The sequence below is a fragment of the Alligator mississippiensis genome, chromosome 8 (assembly GCF_030867095.1).
Source record: "Alligator mississippiensis isolate rAllMis1 chromosome 8, rAllMis1, whole genome shotgun sequence".
Classification (NCBI taxonomy): Eukaryota; Metazoa; Chordata; order Crocodylia; family Alligatoridae; genus Alligator; species Alligator mississippiensis.
Genome location: NC_081831.1, coordinates 78,726,081 through 78,751,664, shown reverse-complemented (window position 1 = coordinate 78,751,664; position 25,584 = coordinate 78,726,081). Strand labels below are relative to the sequence as shown.

The window sequence follows — 25,584 nt, the reverse complement described above, 5'->3', positions numbered from 1 at the left end:
ATCCAGCCTGAGAAAAGCCCAACAGTCCAGATCAACCCCACTGGACTTGGGCACCCCACACCACGACATAAGCCGTTGCAGAATTTAAGAAAAAGGAGGAATCTTATCACAGAAACTTAAGAGTCACATGACTTAATATGCCTTGTAACGCATTACTAACCAACTGGCTTCCATCTTCTTCTTCCGTGTCTGAGCAATTGGAAAGGTAATTGTTGCAGGACCAGTCCTCCAGTCCTTCACAGATTTCGACTGATTGTGACATTCCTGGCCAACCTGCAAGAAAACATGTAAGTCAAGATCCTGGTTGAGGCGACCCAAATACACAGGGCATGACAGTGCAAGGGCACACGGTGTATTGCACGTACTTCTGTTTGGCTTGTTTTGAGGCGAGAGGAGGACGCTGTCCAACATTATAGGACTGGTTCGTTCAGAGTCGTTCTCCTCGGAGCTTATGGAGGCTCTCTGCTGCTTTCTGAAACAGTCACAAGAAATCGGGTGTCATCACATTTTAAATCTGGAACATTTTGAGAAGACCAGACTCAGAAATAAGCATGGGCTAGAAGGGGCTTCTGAGCATATCGATGGCCCTGAAGGCACATCATCTAGGTTTGGGGTCTGGTTTGGGGGTCCAGTGGGAAGAAAGAACGAGAAAACATTGCTAAATGCAATTGCTTTGTCCAAGCTTTACATGAGATTGGCTCTTGATTTTTCCCAACCATATTCTCCATGGTGATATGCTTTCTACATCCAAAGCTCAGGGTATTTTCAGTTGTGTGGGAGTTCAGTGCAATGCCCTACGGCAGCATCCCAGTCTCCGGCTATTTAAGGGAAGATGATATTCTGTGCTCTGCTTAAAGGAAAACGGAGCGGAGAGGGGGAAGCAGAGTTGATGCAACTCCCTGGGGTTTGGCTAAGTGACAACAGTCTCCTCGGGTTGTCCTGCAGACTATGGCACTGTCCAGGATCTCCACAGCACTGCACACATCTTCCCCAATGCCAAGATGCTCCTTGGGTCTCCATTACCCTCTCCCTATGCTCAGGTTTAGAAGCAGCCTTACAGCTGTTCTCCACTGTATGCCAGTGGGAATACTTTTCATCTGGATTTATAGCTTCCAGAACCGCTTTACACTGTCCCTTCCTGCTCACATGGCTTCAAGGGACTAGGATGGGGTGTACATCTCTCCCAAGGACTGCAAAAGTGACCTTCAATTTAAGCCTGTGCTTAAATAGCAAAGAAAGAAAATGACCTTTGTGTAGGCTGTCTGACATACCCATCGCTCAGTGGAGGAGAAAGCTGGACCTGGTCCGTGCACGGGGTGGGTTGCTGTTTCTCCACTGTGAATGGGTTGCAAATACTGTGTTAATTTAATGCCTTTTGTCACATCACTCACAGACCTTGTATACAAAGGGTTATTTTAAAAGCACAGCTTTTTCTGTCTATTCAGCCAATGCTCCGATCATTTTCTAAAAGCTTGGTAGGATCTCAGTGAAGTGCACCAAAGACTGCAAAGTCTAGGTGAGCAATTTTTGCAAACTGGAGACTTAAAGTGAGTCAGTACAACATATTAGTACAACTCTAACACTAAACCTTCATGTAGTGATTCAGTACAGCGTATTGGTACAAATCCAACACTAAACCTTCATGTAGTGATTCAGTACAGCTTATTAGTACAAATCCAACACTAAACCTTCGTGTAGTGATTCAGTACAGCGTATTGGTACAAATCTAACACTAAACCTTTGTGTAGTGATTCAGTATAGTGTATTGGTACAAATCCAACACTAAACCTTTGTGTACTGATTCAGTATAGTGTATTGGTACAAATCTAACACTAAACCTTTGTGTACTGATTCAGTATAGTGTATTGGTACAAATGTAACACTAAACATTCATGTAGTGATTTAGTCCACCATGCTAGTACAAATCCAACACTAAGCCTGCATGTATACCTGAGGTCAATGGGACTTTTACTGTACCTAAAAGTTAGGCAAAAGCTTAGACACCTTGTTGAATCAGGGCCTAAGAGAGCAAATATAGACGTTTAAAAACATCCAAATGCTGATGCAAAAATGCATCCATGCATTTGTTTGCTTTATACTTCCCATTAAACTAGTGCATTTTTAAAAAATAAAGTCTCCATAAGAGGCGACCTCATTAAGTCACCTTATTAGCTTTCTGCTGGAAACCAGTTAAGCCACTGTTTCTTTGGTGAAACTGGTTGCGTTCGCAGCTTAGCAGTGTGAGAATTAGAAAGCTGTAGTGAAAGCCATGATGAAAGGCTCCAACATACCTTTTATAAGCTCCTGCTGCTTGAACAAAATTTTTCTTATTTCATTTAACCACGCCATCTTCAGATCTACTGTTTGGGCCTGCAAGAAGAGAACTACTTGAATTTTGATTGCTTGAATCAAATCTCCTATTGCAGTAATAGGGCTGAAGCTCAGGTTTCTGAACCACAATTATGTGAAATTCCCTGTTAATTAAAGCTAGGTTACAGACCCTGACAGCTGTTACACTGAAAATGTTCTCGCTTTTCCAGAATGAGCTAATGTCCCCCATGACATTCAAATAACTATATTTATATTTGCATAACAAATTGGATTAATAAACACAGTTAATGGAGAGAGGTCATTACAATGCAAGTGCAGTCAAACTGCTTTCTAGTACAAACAGTACAATCAAAAAGTAGAGGGGTGTTTCATTACTTCTTTTCCCCAAACACCTTTGGGTCTACAATTGCCTTAGACAGCCACATTTCTACATGAGGGACTAAGCTGGTTCAGGAGCGTAAAGCAATGCAACTTGAAACACTTTACTATTTCACAAGGGGGTTTTCATGAAAAATATAAAGTCAGCTTAACTTTGCCATTTAGAATTTTATTTTAAAAAATGCTAGCAAAGTAAGAAGTCCAGAAAGGCATGTCATCGGGGGCATCTGCTGTATAGAGGAGTTATGAATGTCTGTTAATAGCCAATTCAGTTCAATCAGCAACACAGCCGGCATCACAGCCCTGGGAGGGGGCTTGCGATCTTCCTGAAGAAACAGTTAAACAAGGAGCCAACTTTTGGAAACCACTGTCCTCTGTGACAGGCTCCATCTCCAATTAACAAGCCACTCTCAGGACTTGACCGAGACAGCAAGAGTAGATATCTATTAAAAGACAAGTCCTAAACGAAGGCCTGTCCTGTCTCACATACAGCGACAAGTCAACCTTGCAGTGACTCGATGATGATAAAGGGCATCCATTATGACCGCCTGGGAAAAGGACTTTGAGAAACAAACTTGAGTTGCTTGACAACATTTTCCATCCAACCGAGGATGGGTGTCCAAAAATGAAGCTCTGTCATGGCACCGGCAGCTCATTGATTGACTCACTGATACTGGAAAGAAGTATGGTCCCTTGAAGGCATAAGTCCGTGGCAGCCTGCCGGGTAACCCGCTGAGGAGCTGGGCAACGGGCCTCAGCCTGCTTCTAGGCTGCCTAGCCTATCAAGATTTGTTGTATATTTTTTGCTCCAAGTCACAATTTCTACAATATGCCTTTACCGTAGGCCGGCAGTCATTTGCACGTCCCAGTGAAGACACTGCTGAGTGCTGATTTTGTAGGACCATATGCTATTAATTTATTATAGCACTATCTGCTTAATAGAGCAGCAAGCGAACCAAACCAAACTGGTCCAAACCTATTTGCCAGCCCATACGCATACTTCATGTGGAGACAGGCCATTCTCTGTGGGTTGATGGCCCACCAATTTAAACACTGTGCTGAAAAACACAGTTATACGCTGCACTTTAAAATGACAAACCTGTACAACATACACCTCTTCCCGTCCACTATACCAGATCTCAAATTTTCGATGATCTCCTTTCACGTTTTCAGTGATGCCAACCGCATTCATCTGTTAAAAACAAAAAAGTGAATTGTCCTTTGAATGAAATGCCTTGTGCATTTTCATCCTGAATTCCTGCAGGAATCTTAATGCCATCTTGCCTCCACCCTCGGCCCAGCCTATTTCCTTAACAGCAACAAATTTAATCAATGACGTGTTTTGGGTTGTGACTAAACGTCCTTATCTTCAGTTGTTCGCCTTGTTCTTTTTGTCTGTAACCTCTAGGAAAGCTTTCTTGAACCTATGAGCAAATCTTTGGGGCTTTTCATTGCATTTGCAGATGAGCGGGAGCAACTTAGAAGACAGGGTTTGAGCCCTCTGCCACCCTGATGTCAAGTTACGGTGATGAGAAAGTTTGAAGTTTGCAAAAAAAATGCACCCTTTGTTTCAGATAGAGCAGCAAAGTTTCCCAGTTCTCCTTTTTATGCACTTTTCTCCCTGAAAGGACAATGCCTGTGCGCTTCCAAACAAGGGGCATGTATTTCAGATACCCCACCTGAGCAGCTTTGAGCCTAGCTCTCAGAAGAACCAGGCACCCCAAATTTCCTCTGAGACTCAGGCTTAGTTTGCCTAAAGCCGGGCATGCAAAATCCTAGGCTGGTTTTGAACATTTGGCTGGAAGGGTGTCAGGTACAAAGAGATCGCAGGTTTGCACAGAAAGACTCGGTGAATCAACGGCTCAGACTAGGATCAAAGCCCAGGAAATTCTTAGCCCTTGGTTAAGCCTTTCCCCAGTCTGCTAAACCTAGCACCCGATTACCGACACGCCCGCAACTGATGCTGCGCTACATTTTACTATTTGGTTCCTTCGTCAAAAGGTGGTGAATTAGCATGCTGCTTGACAACTTTTTTCAGCAAAGTGGATCAGGAATGTACAGCTAATTGGTATATGATGAAAAATAGGAGAAAACCCACCCCCTCACTTAAATACTTTGAACCAGCTCTGCTAATAAAGCATTTTGTGCCATATGTCATCATCAGCTGCTCAAGAGAACCACGTGAACTAAACTTCATAAGATACAAATGCATCGTGTAGAAGGGGAGCCTCCTTCTAAAGTTACCCTTGCACACCACGCACACGCACGTGCGCAGCTTTATGTCTGAAAGACCGAGACAATGTACAAATTGGACCACCTGGGTAAACCTTCTGTTCCTATCTGCTTTTAAAAAGTTGGCACCACTATCAGTAAGTCTGAAAGATGCCCTCAGGAAAGAAATTAAAAAAACAAGAATAAAGAGGCAGCAAGGTGCTAATTAGCTTTCCTCGTTTCTGCAAGTGAATCCCAAACCCCGTGGATATACATTGCATCATTCTCTGTGAGCTTTGGAGGCAGCACTATTCCTGGAGACAGAAAAAGGTATGTCCGCGAACAGCAATAAATTGGTCATAGCCCTTGGGTTAAATGCAAAACTGGACTGATGCTTTATAAAATCCCTGGTACCGACACGGACTAGGATCCATTGGTCAAAGCTACTTCAGGCAACACGTCTCTCACTTGCTAGACTTATCCATGAAACATCCCCGTTCAAGCACTATTTACCTGCTTCATACTCTCAACCTCCACAAATAAATGGCAATCTGCTTTGGAAAGTTTTGGTCTGTGATGCACAGTGTGGGCATTGTCCAAGAAGCCAGACCCAAACCTGTTTTGTTCTGCTCCTTAATGAAGAATACAAGGCAGTCGCTTTGAAAACTTGGCTGTGAATAATTCTTTTCCCAATGTTTCAACTTCTGCTACTATCATATCTTTTTTGGCAGGCAGGTTAGGGAGTTTTTCAGCAATGCAGTCATTGTTACCCAAATATCATTAAGGTGATTGCAATGCTGGTCTGGATAATACACTACTAAAATGGGGAAGAAAGACACCAGGAATAAGTTTACTGTAATACTATTAAGTCAGCCCTCCTCAGAAACTGCAGCCCTCTAAAATATTTATCTCAAATCTCATGGATATATAACGCTCAAATGAAATTATTTTTATAGATTTCTCAGCTGCGTCGCTTCCACAAAACAGATTTCTTAAATTATGGATCTCTGAAAAAACATTCTTCCCAGGAAAAATGATGCTCAGATGTTATCATGAATCAAACAAACTCAGAGCTCCCGAAACATGTTTCTGCCCTCAGCCCAGCAATGCTGAAGAAGAAATACTCTCTCGCCGCAAATCTCTCAGCTTGGCGGCATAAGCACTTGGAAAATGAGATATAACCTAACATAGAGCAAGGTGGGTCACCCTTTGCTTTATCCTGGATGCTGTCCTCTGAATGTGGATGCCCCACATGGCTGCTTGCATATCTTTGAGGGTAAACCAGGTGCTTTTCCTACCCTGCCTGGTAAAGAGAAGTGCTCAAAACAATAAAATATACTGGTTGGAAAAAAGATACTGTGTTTAGACATATAGTCTGAGATTACTGGTCTCCTCTTGCAGCTGCTAATGTGCCTATGACCTGAGCAAGTCTGACTGAGCAGAAGATGCTGAAAGACATTCTGCGTATCGGTACGGTTCAATTCTCCAACCTCGGCAATATCCAGTGTGGAGGCTCAGCCCCAAATATCTATTTGTTCAATTCTAACGCTCACGTCGTATTATTGTTCATTAAGAGCTAGGCATTTTATAGGCACAGAGGAAACCAGAAATGCTTCTCCCATGAAAGACATTGGGAAGCCCACGATCTATCTTGAACCAACTGGACAGTACCAAGCAAATCTTGCTTCTAGCATTTTTACTGCAACGATTAGCCTCGCTACACTGCATGAATTTTGACAAGACAGAGTGAAGGGACCACAAGGAAAGGTAGCTCCAGGACACAGGAGTCATGGATTGAGTCCTCCAGGTTTCTTTTTTTTGTTTCATTTGGCACTTGCTAATAACCTATGGGTGCCTTGGGACATTTGGGGACATGCCCTGAATTTTACCATGTCCTATTTCTTATTGACATTGCTTTAGTGGCAGGTAACCCTTGCCAAAGGAGGGAAGGTAGCAAGACAAGAAGAGATGCTGCCTATTTACATCCCTCGGTACCCACCCAGGTAGTCAGGTCATCGGTAGGACCGGGGTGTTCACCTCCAGGAGCAGGACACAGGAGCAGGCTGCTCCAGGGGAGGCCAGGAGAGGTTGGTCTAACCAAGAGGCCTCACGGCTTTGGTGCTAAGAAGCTTGGGATGACACCTCCCTCTCCCACGTGGCCTGGGGATAGGGTTTTGCTTCTTCACATTTGCACAAATGTTGTCTAAACCACAGTTTAGACTAACCTGCATGTCTAAAACACATGGGGCGTTAGGTTCATGCTCTGCTGGGAGTCTTCAAAACCAACAAGAGCCCTTTTGACTTGCATGGCAGCAGCCAGCAACACCCTGGGACTATTAATAGCTGAGAGTGGGTTACTTTGCCTATTAAATCGAGAATATTTTCTCAGTTCTGAAAGGCAAGTTTGCTTTGTGAGGTGAGGTCCTTACTTTTAAAAAGTGCTTAAAGCTGTAGGAGGAGGTTTTATCGTATCCATCTCCATGCTCTTCTCTCTTCTTACAGAACACCAAGGCTTTCTCATACAGGAAAAGGTGCCTCTGCATTGGCTTGAACCGGGCCAGGTCCTTCATTTTCGTGGGGCCTTTCCGGTGGCCCACCCAAACGCTGAAGGATCCTTGCATCAATACTTTTCCAAGCTCACTCAAGTCTCCCTAACGCAATAAATAAAATGCCAAAAATGAAATACATGCACACAACAAGGTGGTCTGTCCAACATCTGCATGTGTTTGAGACTCCTTCCCTTCCTCCTGGGATGCCCAACTCATTTTATAATTATCCCGATAGACTCACCTCATATCCAGTTATTGAGATCTGATGCATAGAGTCGTTGACTGACTTGAGTAAATCCAACATCGCAACCAGCGCTTCTTGCAACTCCTGAACTCCATCGCAGCTTGTGCTGTATTTCAGCAGCTCCTATAATCACAAATTGAAGACCATATAAGTTTTCACTTCAGCGTAGCAGACTTTCTCCATACCCCTCGAAATGTCCGTAGCACAGAAGACTACCGGCAGTAGGTTTCTTTTTTAATTCTGTGTGGCGGGGCATCACATTTTCAGTAGACTCCTAAAACTCCAGCATATTGAAGGCTTATACAACTCTAACGTTGCTTAATGATTATCCATTAATCTTAATGGACCTCCCCCTCCCAAACTCCAAAGTCTGTTTAAAAAAACCAGGCATCTGAATACCTTCAAAAGCAACTGGTATTTTGTCAGACGTTGTACTGGTTTGAGCAAGTAGGAATCCAGCCCAAGTTTGTGTTCTAATTTTCTTTGGCATTCCTGTAATCAAGAATTCATATTAAGTCAATATGACAACAATTCGGAAAAGTCATTCATGTCGGGTGACTAATATGGATAACTTGAAGGGCCCTGCTACACATGATATATATTATGCAATTAACTGATGAATCGCGCAATACATTGAGACCAGCCATATGTGCAAAGTAATTATCACAGAATAAAAATGACTATCCAGCTATAAAAAGAGCCAACCAGTTACAAACTTAGTGATTGAAAATGTGTAGCACTCTGTAGCTGGTTTCTATCCAGCTTTCCTTTGAATGCACAGCAGGGCTCCTAAGGCTTTAATTTACTGAATACCTTGTTAAATCAAACAGCTCATGGTGCTTTATTTTAAAAAACCTGAAAAACTATAAAAATGAATATTTAATAGTGAGAGTTTTCTATACTACATGTGTACAAGTACCCAAAACTAGCATCTATGGAGGGTTTCATCCATACATAGAGCAGGGAATAAAATAGGCTGCACAGCACAGGACTGCCGTTGCATTTAGTGGGAAAAAATCCACCCATGATAAAATCGGCTTGGCACATGAATAATCAGCATACCTGAAAGAAGGTGCTCTCTGAACATTGCCTCCACAGAGCTTCTGACCGTGGCTTATTCTGACAATATTTCTCATACATCTGAAAATCTTCTCGCTGAGAAAGGAAGAGCCAGACAATTTTTAAAGACATACGCTGCACTTCTATTTAATTTTTACAGAAGAAGAAAATGAGCACCAAATGCTCAATGTATCTTCAATTGCAGTTGCAAATTGGAAGAATATATATGAGAATGTATATTTAAAAGAAACAAAGGGGATGAGAAGGAACAGCTACTCCCCAGTTAGGAGGCTCTTGCATAGTAGATGGGATTTGCTGCTGTTTGTCCCCCTAAGTCTACTTCTACAAGAAGCATCCTGTTAACTAGACATGTATAGCAAAATGCATATAGCCTAGAGTTTTATGCAAGCTGAGAAAAGCTGGTCTTCCACCGTCTATTTTAAATATGAAGATTAAGAAACTAACCCTCTCCAAGAAGCAGAAGCCCACTCTTTCTGGCGCTCCAAGGCAGTTTTCCAGACTGTGCAGAAAAATTCTGTAAATGGTTGAGAGAGAGACTGCAATGAGACTGTGAATAAAACACCACTTGGGCAATCATTATTTTTTTTAAGGGGAGTCAATAAAAAAAAAAGGAAATGTGTTTAGTATTTTACTTGTTATGGAAGTCGTAGATCTCTGGCATGTTTCCGAAAAGAATATCCTTTCTGTTTCTGAGGACAGCTGGCATGAGAACGATCATCTCTGGGTTATCTATTTCGGCTCTGTAACCCTGAAGAATGCAAAATGTGTCCATCGTTACTTTTTTTATAACCTTGGTTTACTGGCCTATTAAAGAGATGATGGAAAGTGATATGAATACAATTTCAACAACTTTCATTTTGCTACAGAATATTTCTTCCCTTTTATTTATCTACGTATTTTTAGTCCCAGCATCTTCTTGGTTTCCCCGGGTTCTTTCTTTTCGTTCTTCCCGCCCCATGCAACAGGAAGGGCTTGCCCTGGCTTCTGCTGGTACCTGATACTACCATTTCATCTCCTAGCAAGAGGGGACACAGAGCAGCACAACCTGCTCCAGCACCCATGGAGCTGAGTCTGATGCTTCCTCAGCATCAGTCCATGGGAACGCAGGGCCAAAGATAGCAGCACAGAGTCTGGGAGATGAATGCAGATTCCTTGCATGGAAGAAAATTGCTCTCCTATTTGCTGAAACATTTACAAGTATGGTAGGGTACGAAGAGGTTGCAAAGAAAGGCTACATACTGATAAGACAAACATTTGCTCCTAGCTACGGCATAGCAGAGGAAAAAGTCCTGGAGGAATATTTGTCTTGGTTACATACGTCTGTTGTTAGGAATGCAAGACACACGACTGACAACTTATTTATATGGGGGAAGTGATTACAGGTAACCTTACAAGGCCTGAGGCACTGGGAGATCTGCAAACTCCTAGAGATCAAATACCAAAATCAATGGGCCTTTTTCGCTCTTGCACAATGCGAACACCAGGGTTTTTTCTCCTTGATTCTTGCTGCCTATGGCTTTTTTTTCCTCCTGGTTACAGTGTCTGCTGCTTGAAGCCGGCTGCATTTTCTAAAAGGGAATCTCGGCTAAATAACCTGGCACAGCGGCGTAAGGGGCAGCACCATAAATGCTTATAACTTACTAGTAATACAAGTACAGACATGCATGCTAAGATGGCATTCCTACCACGCTGCAAAAGTATTTTAGTACCTCTGGAAAGACAAAATAACTTACAGAAGTATCACCCCCCTCTCTCCCTGTTTCTCTATATTCATTAAGTGGAAGATTTGTCAAAAAGACCAAAGAGAGTGTTATTAGGCATCAAGTTCGAGGGACAGAGTCTGACTGTGGTTCGTAGCGTCCCTACAAGCCAAAAAGCATTGTACACAATTGAATGCATCGTGAAGCCCACCCACTGCATCTCTTTAACCAGTTTGCAATAAGGAATTAAGTAAAACAAACACCAGGCTCCGGTTATCTGACCCTGGTGCTCTTTCCTGGTCAGGGCAGGGGGTCAGACTCGATCTGCTAAGATCCCTTCTGACCCTGAAAATCTATGAAATCTAATGTATCACATCCCACTGCTTTAAAATGTGGATCCTTTCATACAAAATTGCTCACAGGCAATACCGATGGACCTTATATTAAATGGGAATTTGCTCCTGAGTTTAGGATACAACAGACTCATAAACAGTTTTGGAAGATTAGTCATGTCAGTGTTAACTGTGACCTCCAGCCCTTTCTTTAAATGCTGCATCTCATGAAGGACCGAATCAGTGTCTCATGAAGGATTACAGGATCTAATATGCTCTGGAAAGAAGAGGAAGGGTAGCTTAGATGCGTCCTTCCAGGGCATTTTGCATTTCTATGCACTCAAATTTCCACTCACACAACCGCAGCCTATATATATTTCCATCCGAACCACTGATAAATTTAGTTACCAGGACACTGGTGCGTGAATAGGTTTCTCCTGCGTTACAGATGAAAGGCTTCTACTGACACATACTGCACACGCAGGTGTCGGCTGAATCAAAAATGCCAGGAGACAACATTCAGAAAGGTTTCTGACCGCCTGGGCCGCGGCAATTTAGTAGAGATTTGCCAAATCACACTCTTGCTTACTTGGCAGTGGCAGGTGCCTTTTCATCAAACATATCAGGGAGCAGTAATGATGAAGTTTAAAGACACTCACCGTCAAAACAGTGAACAGTTCTTCTACGTATACTCTCTCAGTCTCTATTAGCTCATTTATGACATGGCTAAAATGAAGAAGAAATACAGATGGAGTATTTCTACTTGTATCAGTAGGTTTAGCCCACAATGACGCGAGGTGAGGATGAACATATCTGCAGGTAACCCTACGCTCAGGCTGTGCACGCATGAAATGTTTCTAGCAGGGTAATCAGTACCTAATCTCTACCTTACTCGGGCCTCAAACAGACTTCTTGACAAATACCCACCAGAGAGAGAGAGTTAACAGTGGCCTGAGCAATTCTGCGCTTTCTCAGCTCAGCCACTGCAATGGAAAGACGCGTTTTATTAACGTGCAGTGAACTCAAGACTGCTTCTCTGTCTGAGGCTAGGGCAGGCCGACAACTCAGCCAAGTTGCATTCAATTAGCCCTGAGTGGTAGATTAGAGAGATCAAATATTAACAATACTTAATGGTTAAGTATTGTTGGGCTTCTATTTCATGATCTTTTTATTAGGTTTCTATTTCCTGACGTTTGTTCAAACGTGTTACTTAGATCTGCACTAGCATCCTATGTGCAAGCTTCCCCCTTGTTCTACATACAAACCTTTCCCTTGTTCTTCCTGGTCGTGCCAAAGTCTTACACAAAGAACAGAAGTCTTTTCTTACTCATAGACGCTTTTCTGAAACTATCCCATTCCCCTTTTCCCCTCATTTCTTTTGACTACCTTAGCACATGCACTTTACTATTGAGTTCTGAAATGTTCCCTTCTGCTGAGATACTCTATATAGCAGGGGCGGGCAATTATTGTAGGTGGAAGGCGGTTTAACAAGTTTTGGCAGTCCAGCCGTGGAGCCGCCCCAGCCCCGCTGGATGCACCACGACTGGACAGTGCCTGGACCAGGTGGATCAAGGGACCTGCCGTGGGCTGGACAAAGCCCTGTCATGGGCTGGATCCAGCCCATGGGATGTATTTTGCCCACCCTGGTATATAGTCTAAAAAAATCTGTGGTACGCGTATCACCAGCGGTATGCAGACAACCTGTCAGCGGTATGCATTACCAGATTTACTATAATTACTTTATATGACATGCAGGGGTGCAAACGGTACTTAAGTTTGGTGCTGGTGGTACTCAAAATTGTATTGTTTTAAATTAGTGGTGTGCGATCTGTCAGAGTTTAGGAACCGCTGGTTTAAAGAAAAGTCTACTAAAAATCACTGTAGACTTCTTCCTTCTGTGAGCTACAAGTCCAAACCGGGCTCTGATTTTGCACTGAAAAGTCTTTCTATATACCAGATCTTTTATAACGTGCTGTTCAAATGATATATGGAACAATACATACCCTTTTAGCGTGTCTAAGTTGTCTTCACTGTCTGAAATAAATGAATGCAGTGAATTCCTTTTTTCTTGATAGTCATGCATTACTTCAATCTGAAATGGATATGGTACGTATTAGAGAGCTGTACGTGGATCGCACCTGAGGCGATCTCCGATAAGAAGAACACAGAACTACTTTGGGAAGTCTTCTGGAATTACATATGTTGCATGTTAAGACATTCTTTACATAATGTCTGCGCTCAATTAAAAAATGAGGACAGTCCAGGAGCAGCCATGTTCCTCCAATGTGATCTTACAAGCTAAAAACACCGGTTGTGCTTGGTGGCATAGGGACCAGCTCTTTGTTTGTCTGTACGGAGCTCACCAGACTCCTGACCCCTGAATGGGGCACCTGGGTATAAGGGTCATTTGAAGGCTCAATTCCACAGGACATACATAAACGTGCAAAGGAGCCGTGAAAGAGCCATGTACATAGCATGGTTTAATGATGTCCTATGTACTCAAGCCTGTGTTCAGCTTGAAAGGGAATTTTGCACATGCTGATGGGCTTTGATAAACTGAGTCTGACTGGGCATGTCTGCACGTGCATTTACTGTGCAGTAATCTACTACGCAGTAAGCGGGTTTACGCCAGTGTCTACACGTGCAGACGTTAAACCGTAGTAACGCTGTGTGTGGATCGACTCGAGACTAAAGTTAGTCCCGAGTCGGTCCACACACACACTGTTCCTGTGCAGTAAGGCGTCTACATGTGTGTTACTGTGCAATAACTAAAATTTGCTACCTGCACGATACACATATCAAATTTATACCCAAGTCGGCATAAGTCACCATATTTACCGTGCAGTATGGGCATGCACATGTAGATGCTGCCCATACTGCACAGCAATTTCTAGTTAATGTGCAGTAATTTTGGTGACTGCGCAGTAGAGCCGTACATGTAGACGCACCCAGTGACAATTATTCTTGAATTTCCTATTATTTCATAAGTGGTTTAGGTAAAGAACGGTGAATGATTGAGATATCGTAATATAATGGTACCAAAATTATTAGTTACCATAAATTCACAACAGCCACAGGTAATTATAAAGTATAAAGCAAGTATTAGGAAGTATATGAAAAACCAGATAAATTGGTAACTGCATAAAAGGACCGCACATTAAAGTAGCAGTGATCCTGGATTTACATTAAATGGCAAATGTAGCAATAATTGCCACTGCATGTAATATACTGATAATAAATATTCAAATTATTTCTATTACATTATAGTCCAATATTAATTCAGCTATTAAAAAGATAACTTTTCTCCCCCTCTTTTTAATATTCGCCTTCCGATAACAGCCTAGAAACAGGATTACAAAAACTACAAAGTTAAATTATTTAAAAATTCAAATCCCTGAAAAATGAACTTTACGCCGCTTTCTGCAATAAAGATGATAGGAAAATTAGTAAGAAAAATCCAAAAAGTCATGAGAGTTTTTCCCTATATTACTAGTCTTCCCTAGTGACAATTGGTGCGTGCGTGTGTCAATTTTCTCTCTGCCACAAATCCAAAAATCATGATTTGGTATCTTAGCTTGTGTCATTTCTATCTATGCCAAGCCTAGATTTAGGAAACCAATATCTGTGGTATGGAAAAACAATTTTTGGCTTCAATCCGGGGAAGCTCTCAGTTACGCACTTTATGCATGCGAGCGGTCCAATCGGAAGAGTTCATCAGGGATTGCTTGCGTAAAAATATATACGTATATAACCCCCCTTAAAAACAGGATCTACGTTTAATCAAATTCTGGAAAAAAATGACTTGGAATCTGTGCATGGAAAATCTCCGGGTTCCCAATCATTTTTACCTTGCGAGAGCTTTGAGATTTTCTTGACGTTTTCTTTCCAGGGAGAGAGAGATCAAATGAAAATTTCAAACTTGAATTAAAATCCACGCCTTGGGTAGAAAAATGTACAATTACACAATGTATAGCTACAGCCAAGGAAGCATTTCAGGAAGAAATTAAAAAAAAAAAAAAATCATGAGCAAAATCTTGAAACGTTCAAAGAGCAAATAATCAATTAATTAATGCTACTGGCAAACTGAATGCAGTCTAATTGGGAGACAAGAGAGACATCTTTAGGAGATACCAGAAATGTTGTTATGAGAAAGAGAATGAAAGCAGCAGGTCATTTGCATATAAAGTAAAAGCTAATCAGGCACAAAGAAACATCCTTCCAATCAGGGAAAACTGTAATCCAGATAAAATCAGTTAAACTTTTACAAGTGATAAGAAATTATACAAATCAAAAGTAACCTAGGGCTAGTAGAGGGTAGTACGCCTGGGGGGTAGTAAAGCACTGGAACAGGCTACTCAGAGGGGTTGTAAAATCTCCATCTTTGGAGGTTTTTAAGACCCAAGTAGATGAAGACTTGGCCGGGATGATGTAGTTGGGGCTGGTCCTGCTTGGAGCAGGGGGTTGGCCTAGATGTGACTTCCTGAGGTCCCTTTGGACCCACATGTTTGTGTTTCTACCACTCTGATTATACTTTAAAAACCTTTTCTTTTCAAGGCATTGGAAGAAAAAAAGACAACGCCAGCAAGGACGGCACCCCTGCGACAGCACTGAGGACAGCAACAAGAGGAAGTGGACCTTGGTGGCCTGGGGAAGGAGACAGCCCTGGTGGGTTTGGGGCCTTGCTGCCCTTCCCCACTAAATAGTCACTGGTTAAAATGCACAAATAACATCAGGAGCAAGGATAAGGGCTGAGGCTTAGGTCCCTCATTCTCTAGTCAATCATATTAATCCTGCCCTGTGCTTTCCTATGCAATCCTGGCGTCCGTGGGACTCCTGGGCTCCACCTGATATCCTCATACAGTGGAGGTGCATATCCCTGTCCAGAAAGATGCCTAGGAGAAGCGATCCTGGGCAGCACAGGATCACCCTCCTGGGGCCAAAGCCACATGTCCCAGGTGAGCAGCTGCTCAGTCTTAGGGGGTCTGGTGAGCAGAATAGTGTCTGGGCCTGGTTTTTCTTTTTTATTAAAAAATAAATAAATAGAAGAAATGGCCATAACATGGTTCACCGTAGTGCAGCCTGTGGGCATGCAGCTCGGCTGGTGTGGCCCATGGGGAGTTTGGCCCCCAGCTGCTTACAAGCTGGAAAACCCTGGAGACAAGCAGAGGGAAGTAGTCCGCTGCAAGGCACCCAGTGTTTCTCTTGGTGCCAAGCACATCATCCGTACCTCTTTTCTTAAAAGCTTCTTTCCTAAGATGTAGCTTTAAAGTGCATGTGCCTCAGCCCTACCTAGAAAGCACAGATTTGCATATCCACAAGTTTCCTGTGGGCACAACTAACCTCTTTACACAAGCAAAAGCTGTATACATTTTAGTCCATGCTCTATACATCGGAGCACCACCTGCATTGCACCAAGCACTTTCATCACTCGCTGACTTCAGGAGGAGATTTTAATAGGCATGGAGAGAGCTCAGGATCTCTCTGGATCAGTCCTCTCTTCTGCAGCTGGGACTCGGGTGGTAACATCACAAATTTAGTTTAATTACGGGCTGTGACTGTCATGCGGACCATCTATATGCTTCACTACATTTGATGGCTTATATTTTTCCCAAAGAAATCTTTTAAAATGAGAGCTGAGTGACACCAGCTATTTCAGGACAAAAATGAAAAGAGGAAGTCCTCATCCTCTAAAGAAAGAAAGAAACAAAAGGAGGACAAAAAACCCCTCCTGCTTGCAAGTCGGATGATTTCCATCCAGGATGCAGCGTCTGCGTAACTCAAAGCACTCTCAGTACATCCCAGCATGAATCTTTGCGACTATACATCATAACAGTTGGCTTAAAGCCATTTTGATGTTTTGTGTCAAACCGAGGCCTTATTAAAAGGAGCTCTGGCATGATATCTCCAAAGACGAGCCTTCTGTCTTCTCACCTCTTGCAGGCGTGCACATTCCCAGATGCTTGATCATGTCTTTCAGGGTTATGATTAATGGAGGAGACCTGCACTTCACTATTGATCAACTGCGTTTACTTGCAAAACGTTAAATGTTTCAGGGAAATGCATCAAACAAGTCCAGCTGGATGGATGATGGTCCCATGAATGCCCGCGGAGGGGGTGACAGGCGCCACGTCTCCCTTCTTTAAAGCAAAGCATTCATGCTATCACTTTTCTATCTCTATGGCTCAGACAAGGGAGTGTGTGGGAAAAGGGACCGTGCTTTGATTTTGGTATATTTAAATTCCACCTAGGTTTTCCGATGGCTGATGTCCAAGAGGCAGTAGGGCCTAATGAGCAGGACTGTGAACCAAGAGTTAAGAACCTGGGGGGTCTGTTCCTAGCGCTGAGCCTACGGGTGACGTTGGGCAAGTCTTTGCACCTGAATCTTACCCTGTTTCCTTTCCCACCCATGACTGCCCTGTTTAAATCGTAAAATGTTCTCAATCTCAATCTGTGCATAGGCTATGCCTAGCATCACGGGGTTGAGGCCTGTAAAACTCTACCCCAGCGTGACTAGTATCAAGATAAATATGATTATCAGAATAATAAGGTGCATCACAAATGATTAATTCCTTACGTGTTCAAACTGCAGGAAGACAGACTGCAGGGTAGATGATAATTCAGTGCAATCTCGGACGCTACCTTGCACAGCTGCTTAGGGTAGGACACTGCGTTTGCTAAGGATGGAAGTTTTAACACCCGCAATCCTCATTTAGGTTGGATTGGCCCTCTATGAATATGCCGTGCCATCATCCCAGTTTAAGCAGGAATTATCAAAGGAGTTTAAGTGATTTAAGGGCCCAACACCCTTTGAATGTCTGTAGGATTTGGGCGCCTTGTTTCCTTAGGCTCCTCTGGAAGAAAATCTCAACCGAAATCCCTATCAACTGCAACTCTAGGTCTGTAGAGGATATGGCCACTAATTGTGATAGGTCCTTGTACTCTTCCCTAATTCACTACCCTTGTTTGGCTTTGCAGGCCATGGGAAGGTTGTACAATGGGAACATGGGAAGGTTGTACAATATCCATCTGAGCAAGGGATGAAAATAAATGTTACATCACTAAATCTGACCGAACCGGCCTAACCCTTAAAAAAAGCCTAGGAAAAAGCTTCATTGCCGTTTCTGTGCCCATCTTCACCCAATCTTTTTATAGATGCAAGGAAAATGCCATAAGCCACCTGGAAACTCCATGACTTCAGAGTTCAGTATTTTTAATATCCCTGGGATGTTTCTCCAGCTCAGCTTATCACTTATAAAGCACCTACAATGCTATAGCACCTGCTCCAGCACGGGAGAGACTAATGCACGCAACGGGGATCTCGTACATGGGACTTCCAAGCATACGTTTCTGAGTGTTGTCATAAGATTAGACCTTAAACCTGATCGACAATAAATACACTCATGAACATTGAATACGGTTGATCATTTCCCACGGGCCGTACAATGCAGTTTGCTGGCCCTATTCCTTCCTGGCACGGAGCAAAAAAAATAAACATTTTAAGAGACCAAAAACTTGAAATATTTTACCATGTTTGGGGGAGAACAATGGTGATTTTGATCTTGGTGGGTTTTCGGGGCGGGGGGCTACTAGCTGGACAGGGCGCACGTGTTTATCCAGCAGCTTTTTGAAGCAAGCTTGCCGATTCTCAAACATACTCCGCACGTTCTCAAGCTTGATCTGGCACGAGTGTATCTGACTCTGCAAGAAGAGAAACAGGCTCCCGTGAGCTAATTGCACTATTTTTTTTCACTTTCATCCTGTAACAGAGATGCTTAAAAAGTTGGCGATATGGCAAAATTGGCTTTTTATTTTATTAACATTAAAAAACATTTTTTAAAGTGGACTGGAGGTGGGGTTACCTTGAGTTCAGATGTTAAAATGGACTCGAAGTCATAGTGCAAAGTTTGGGGGTCAAAGTTTAAATAAGGGGATGAGCTTTCGAGGAATTTTTCTACATCCTGAAGAGCTTTCTGGGCACCTTCCTTAGATTGGCATTTATCCATTTGCTGATTGGCTAGAAGATAAGCTCCTTCATCACAGCACTGGAGAGCCTGATAGAAGTGAAGCAAAGGAGACCAAACAGATTGGGGAGCTGAATCATCTTGTGAACTAAGGAACAAATGAAAAACATTTTCACCCAATAAATTTAGCATTCACAGGTGCTTCCTTTTGCATTTGGAGAGGAAAAAAACAACCCAACCAAAAACTAATTAGCCACATCATAAATCTACTTGACTCTTCTGCACTTTGATAGCGGGGAATAAAGCCTGATTTCCCTGGAGAATAACTAGACCCCTAGAGCAGCCACCCAAATTCTCCTCTGACTTCCAGTAGCACCGATTCAGTGGCTGGGAAATTACGGGTTCACTGAAAATCTCCAATTCGCCTCGTACTTCCAGTAGCACCAATTCAATGGTTGGAAAATTAAAGCAACACGACGCAGCCGGAAGATCCACCGTCCACCGCAGCATGATTTATCTCGCTCTGAGAACGGAAGTGGCAAAGCACACCATTAATTGCTGAAAGTCCCCATCATTAGCACAGCTAGACTGTGGGACTCATCGCTGTGAGATGAGATTGCAAATCAAGAAGGAAAAGCATTTTTTTAAAGCATTCGCTATGATGTGGTTGGGGAGAACTGGACAGTCTCATTAGTCACATTCGTAAGGATTCAGCTTGGCAGGAATATTAAACCTCATGCTTAATGAGGGCTGGATCAACATCTAACTGATGGGCTAGCAAGGGACTTGCATTGCAGGCCCATTACTCTTCAAGGGGTCCAGCCCTGCATCCAAAGCAACTGGTAAGGGCCATAGCTGGGACAGGGCCTCAGCCTAGATGGGCCATTGGAGTGACCTGGTAATTACTATGGTCCTATATAACTCTGTGTCCAGCCAGATGACTGCTACAGCACAGCACACAGATGAAAAAACAAGGGCTGCTTAAGTGAAAAGCGTGGTACCCACTGAGAAAGAATAGATGGGTCACAAACCTGTTGCCATTGACTCTAAGCTCACATCAGCCACACGCCTATAGCTTAAGCACCATGATTACCCCCAGCTGAATCGTCAGTGCTAATTATGATACCGAAGAGCTCTGCAGCCACACGACTCCACTTCTGGGCAGGTTTACCCACCAACCAGTCATTTTATTTTACAATCAATTATGTCCCATCTCTACGACGTAGTGACAGAGAGAGCGAGCTGGACTTCATCTGTAAATGGTTTCTTTACTCCGTCGAATCTAAAAGCCTCCTAGGGAAGCGACCATCTCACGGTTGCATAACTAAAGTCATGGTTAACTGTAATGAGACTGTTTTGTAATGGCACAAAAACCGTGCTTCGGGGGTGCTGGCCACTTCAGTTAATTGAATTTTATTGCAACCTAATCCTAGTAAGAGCAAATGGGGTGCCAACAAGCTCCATCCTCTCCTCCACTTGTTCAATGTGAATACAAGACCCTTGGTAGGATAAGCAAGGAGGCAATACCCAGTTATGCACCTCTCTTTTCCTCACCAGATCTGGCTGGCAGAGGTGAATGCCTTACTTGGTACTGGGTATAGCCGGTGGCATGGATGAGAGCTCATGGGCTGAACCTAAGTCTGGGTACGAATGAGAAACATTGATGGTGTTATGCTCAATTTTGGATACTGCACTTCCAGGGAACTGCTGGGACCCCAGCCCCAGCTGCTGAGATGGTCAGTGGCAGGAGCAGCAGGGAAGTCTGGTTTCCTGCATTTTACTCCATGCCAAAGACCTGTCTTTTGAAGTGCATGCTGGGAACCCAATCTGCATGAGACCGTGGCATCCTGCCATAGGGACACACCCCAGCTGGAAATCCCTGGGTTAAAAGGCAGAAGACAGATGCTGGCAGAGCATGTTTTATGTGGACATCCCCTCTCCTGGGATGTCCTCCTCCACTTTGGTGTGAAACAGCTTGGATTTTCTGGTCTTTCCTGAGCACAGCAAGGCCACTCTGTTTGGGCAGGTGTTTGGAAAAGGTTCAATAATGCCTTGGTCCTTGAGGAGGTGTAACTCAAACATCTGTGCTGTGCAACAGCTGCTTCGGTTCTCTGGATCTCAAGCAACCTAGCTATGTCAGTAGGAGGGAACCCATTTTCTCTCCCACCCCTGTAATGAGATTCAAAGCTAGTTTTCCAGGTCCTCAGAAAAGCAGGAACCTGGTGTGGGGACCACATGGGGAATGACTGAAAGGGAGGGATGCCGAAGCACCCTCACAAATGCACGTGCACGTACACCCAGGCACACGCACTCAGAGCAGAGGCAAGCAAAAGTCATCCTTCTTGAGTCTACACCAGGGTCTTTGACACAAACATCATAAGGACACAATTGTCTGAGCTGGCAAGCTTCAGTCCCTTCACCGGCGCTCACAGGAGGCTTTTTGACCCTTTATAGGAATCAGCCGTTACAGGACAGAGGCCTGCACAGCAAACACGAGTTACAAAAGCTTCTGCAAGACCTGGGTTTCATACAGTTTGCTTCTGGCTAAGGGGCCACTGCTATGGGACATACACATGCCATGCTGCCCTTGCTCTGGGCTGGGGCACGGCACTTCTATTACCTGCTGCAGGCGGTTGTGTAGCTCCAAGGTCTTCTGGAGCCGGGCCTGCTTCCTCTTGAGCTCATCGGACACAACGTCGGAAAGGTGCCGCAACTCGTTGCATTGCTGGCAAATCAGGTTCAGTGCATAATGGTGACTGGCTGCTAGCTGGTGCCCGTGCAGGATCATCACCTGGGCTTTCCCGATCAGCTCCTTTCACAAAAAGAAGGGAAAGAGAAGGATTCGAGCCTGGTTTTAAGGATGCCACCCTGTGCACAATGGGGCAACACCTGACAAATGGTCATGTGCATCTAAAAGCATCATCTGGTATCACCCACTGTTGGCAGGAGACGCAAGGAAATACGTACCATGTGAAGTGGTCAGCCCAGTTCTGCATGCAGCCTGTACCTTTAGAAACAGGGTGCTGCCAACCTGGGAGGGCAGCTTTTTAATGTGTTTTTCTCATTCAAAAGAAAAGAAGAGTATCACTGCAACAGGTTGGTTCACCCACACAGCTGGGCCCGTGCCAAGATGGCCTAGGGTAGGATACCATCATTTCATTGATGATTGCACACAGGAGGAATTAAGCACTGCATCTGTGGCCCGGTTCGACGTGTAACCTTCTGCCTTCAACTAGGCCAATGCAATGGTTGCATCTTCTCTCGTCTTGACCTTTCTCCTTCGTGCCCCGTCTGTTTCCCTGCAGCCCTTCTTCAAGCTCCCATTTCAGAACAGGCTTCTTTCAAACGGTGGATAAACCCCCGACTTCCCCACCACGCTGAATTAACCATTGCTGGGATTTCTCAAGGAGCCTAAGGGAGTTATATACCCAACTCCAGTAGGTTCCCTTCTACATACAAACAAAAAATGCGAAAAATAGATTTCAACATTTTCATCACAGTTCTTGTTGTTGCCTCTCCATGTCGTCACCCACACACGCACCTCGGGACAAGGGCTTGTCTTGCTTTTTGACTTGTCTGCAAGCCCTCATTGCCAAATGATTGCATAAATCATTCTGCCCCCACATGTCCAGCCCCTACCCTCACCTGCTCCAGGCAAAGAAATGTGGCTGTTCTGGATTTTATGCCCAGTCGGCGACTTACTTAAAATGAGAATAGCCAAATGTATTATCATGAGGTTTTTCATTTGATCTGAATGATGCTCCCCAGAGGTAAAAGATGAGTGAAATCCATACACTCAGCTACTGCCTGCCAAGTTTCAAGAGAGCAAGGCCATTTCTGGGAACACGCTCTACCTCTTGTTAAAAGAGGGCTTACTGGGTTTCATGGGTAGATCTATCATTTGAAAGATTATCTCACCTGAGCCATATCATCTAAACTGCCCAAGTCTTTGAGCCTTTCTTTTACTTGAGAGACGCTATCTCCAGTATCAGGCAGGTTTGCTTGCCGGTCCATTAAAAATTCAATAGCATTCTTGACCTAAAAATATAAAGACAGCTGTTGCAAACTGATAATGATGATAAGCATACCACTCCTCTCTGATCTAAAGCCGATCAAACTGCAGTTAAGATTGCTCAGGGAGACAAAGCTGCGGTGCAAGGAAGTTCGAGTTAAAAAAACATCCCAAGACACCCTGCTCTGGCAATCCTAAGCATGATGCCTGCAATCTCTTGGATTGCCTCCACGAGGTACCTTCTGGGGAAGGTACCGTCTCATCATACCTCTTGAAAGCTTTGCTCAAACTTCCACAGCTGTAGATACTGCTCCATTTTTAACTGGTGCTTTTCCCAGAATCCATCAAAAGCAGTTTCCATCTCGTGCAGCTGAGCAAGTAACCTAAACAGCAACAGACAACGGCAAGACAGAAAAGAGAGGGCAAATGCAAGACAAGCAGAGTGCAAGCCCCCCAGACCCCTGCAAAGTGGGGACTCACAGACCACCTTCCCTGAGTTAGGAGATTTGGGACCTGGACTTTAAGCCCTGAGCTCATCTCCAGCATGTAGAGGCTCACGCAGATCTCAAAGGTGACAACACTTCTCTGTCTTACCTCTCTAATCTATGGCATCCAAGAGCCTGGTCTCTGAAGGCTCCAAGCGTAGCCCCATCCCATTTTACAACTGGACAAACAAGCACGTAGCAAGGTTAAGGCACGGACCAAAGGTCCGACGGGCATTCGGTGGCAGAGACAGGAAAGGAGCAGAATTGTTGCGGCCTTCCTTGTTGTGACCTTCCCTTTTCTTCTATCAACCAGGTCTTCTTAAACCGTAATATCTTAAACCTTAATATCATGTAAGTGCCCATTTCAAGTCAATGAAACACGTAGCACTCTGCACTCACCGATTCACGGTCTCCCAGTCCCCGGGTCTCTCGTGGTGCTCTTCCAGACTCGGCTTGTTGCTGTTGGGCTCTTCTAAGCTACTTAACAGCATGTTTCCTTCTTTTGTTACCGTCATGATATCTTCCTGTACAAGGCAAAGTGCTTCTGATTAGTGCATTGGCCGTGATCGACTGTACGGTTTAAGGGAAAGCCTTTTTCCATGTCTCAATTTGCCCGTTTGTACAACAGGAGCACTAATACCTACTAGGCTGAGCTCATACAAGACAAGCAAGGTTATGCCAATCACTGCTTGCTAAGTGAAACCCCTTGCCCGGAAAGCAAAATTAAAGTCATATGCAGGCTGTGCCACATCAGCTGGTGTCCTAACGTACGTGCCCTAGGTAGCACATTGTATCACAGGGCACAAAACACTCACAGGTGACACGAGTGTGTGCAGAAATGGCCTGATCCCACTTACAAGAGCCCCTGTCGTTATGGGTCTGCCCACCGTTTTGTTACGAACTCATCCGACGTGGGTTAAAAACTAAACTTTCAGCCTTGGCAATCTGTTGGCATCGGATTAAAAAAAAAAAATCTCATTCTGAGCTGGACTCAGCCCTAGAGCAAAAGTTGTATTTATTTCCAGAAGGCAAGAGGCCAACGGAGAGGAGGGAGTCAGGCTCAGAGTCGAAACCAGATGGGACTGGGCAAGTGGGCTGTAGAGAACCGGACAAGAAGCAAAAAAGCAAAGAGAATAAGGGGTCGGTAACGTCTGAGGCGGGGAGTTGTGTTCATTGCAGGGCCATATACCGCCAACTTCTTGATACTTCTTCTTTCAATAGGAAGAGTGCCCCGATCGGGCTGAAGGCAGGGGAGGAGCTATTCCTCCTGGCAAAATACACATGCCCAGATTAAAGGGAACTCAAGACTGGGCAGGGCCACCTGGGCTATCGGGCAATCATTAAATCTTCCAAGTCACCACGACAAACCCTTATTCAACCACCTGGTATAAAACCAAGCCCCAAACACACCCGCCAGCATGCAGTAGGTAAAAGAAGCAGAGATGCAAGCAAGGCTGATGCCCTGCCACTGCAATGATGTAGGGAAAGGCTACAGATGCAGCCAAAACTCTCCATGATCTGTGCCAATCTGGTTTAGGGGGTAAAAAAAATAAATAAAAAACCCTTTCTGACCCCAAATTTGGTGATTGTTCGAACCCCAAATTTGGTGATTGTCTGACCCCAAATTTGGTGATTGTTCGGACCAGAAGAGCAAGACCGTCCAGCCAGAAACCTCTGGATTTGCTAAGAACCAGCACCTCAAACCCCGCCCTTAGGTGTGGCCAGGGTCTCAGCGCCTCTGAGACATCTGCCAGTTTAACAGCGAGGGAGCTCAAATACTGGAAAGGACTCGTTTCTTTACTGGAGGGACCGGCACGTGCATCTGCGTTGCAGCCAGGCTCCCTATGTTAAAACTACACACTCAGCAGTGCTACGTGCACCGCCTTGCACTCCCTCCACACTCGAGGTGCAAATTGTCAGACTGCATTTGTATCAATTCAACTGCGATGAAGGATGCTATAAAGACAGAAATCACATCCATTTTGTGACAAGGCAGCATCACGGGGGATGCAAAAGGAAATGAGAATTATGCTGTCAGCCACAGGTGGCTGCTATTATATCTTGCCACGTTTTGCTCTCCAAAAAGTGTTAAACCCCCCTTTTAATTCTGGAGCATTTGTCACCCGGGAAGATACCGTAATCCAACTGTCAAGAACTGTTGGACAGATGGCAATTTGATATTTTTCTTTTCAGTGCAACAAAAGGGTTAAGTTCTTAATTATTCTGTTTAATTAGCTTCTGGTCTCTCTCTCTCTCTTTTTTTTTTTTTTTGCATTATATCTTCTGTGATTTCTATTCAGT

The 25,584-nt window shown here is 44.1% G+C and overlaps 1 protein-coding gene across 1 annotated transcript in view; it reads right to left on the bottom strand.

Annotated features, from left to right (window-relative positions):
- The window catches only part of MCF2 (MCF.2 cell line derived transforming sequence), an 86,118-nt gene that overhangs the window by 16,543 nt on the left and 43,991 nt on the right, over nt 1–25,584 (bottom strand). The window contains exons 8-27 of the mRNA XM_059733126.1: nt 23,683–23,807; nt 23,067–23,181; nt 22,705–22,824; nt 21,407–21,598; nt 18,685–18,876; nt 18,352–18,523; nt 14,674–14,762; nt 12,829–12,917; nt 11,485–11,551; nt 9,426–9,541; nt 9,238–9,307; nt 8,776–8,868; nt 8,113–8,205; nt 7,711–7,836; nt 7,350–7,571; nt 3,809–3,901; nt 2,292–2,370; nt 1,272–1,335; nt 366–472; nt 161–273 (exon numbers count right to left, since the gene is read on the bottom strand). Coding sequence (XP_059589109.1) covers nt 161–273; nt 366–472; nt 1,272–1,335; nt 2,292–2,370; nt 3,809–3,901; nt 7,350–7,571; nt 7,711–7,836; nt 8,113–8,205; nt 8,776–8,868; nt 9,238–9,307; nt 9,426–9,541; nt 11,485–11,551; nt 12,829–12,917; nt 14,674–14,762; nt 18,352–18,523; nt 18,685–18,876; nt 21,407–21,598; nt 22,705–22,824; nt 23,067–23,181; nt 23,683–23,807 — 2,337 coding nt within the window. The remainder of the gene's footprint in view (nt 1–160; nt 274–365; nt 473–1,271; nt 1,336–2,291; nt 2,371–3,808; nt 3,902–7,349; nt 7,572–7,710; nt 7,837–8,112; nt 8,206–8,775; nt 8,869–9,237; nt 9,308–9,425; nt 9,542–11,484; nt 11,552–12,828; nt 12,918–14,673; nt 14,763–18,351; nt 18,524–18,684; nt 18,877–21,406; nt 21,599–22,704; nt 22,825–23,066; nt 23,182–23,682; nt 23,808–25,584) is intronic.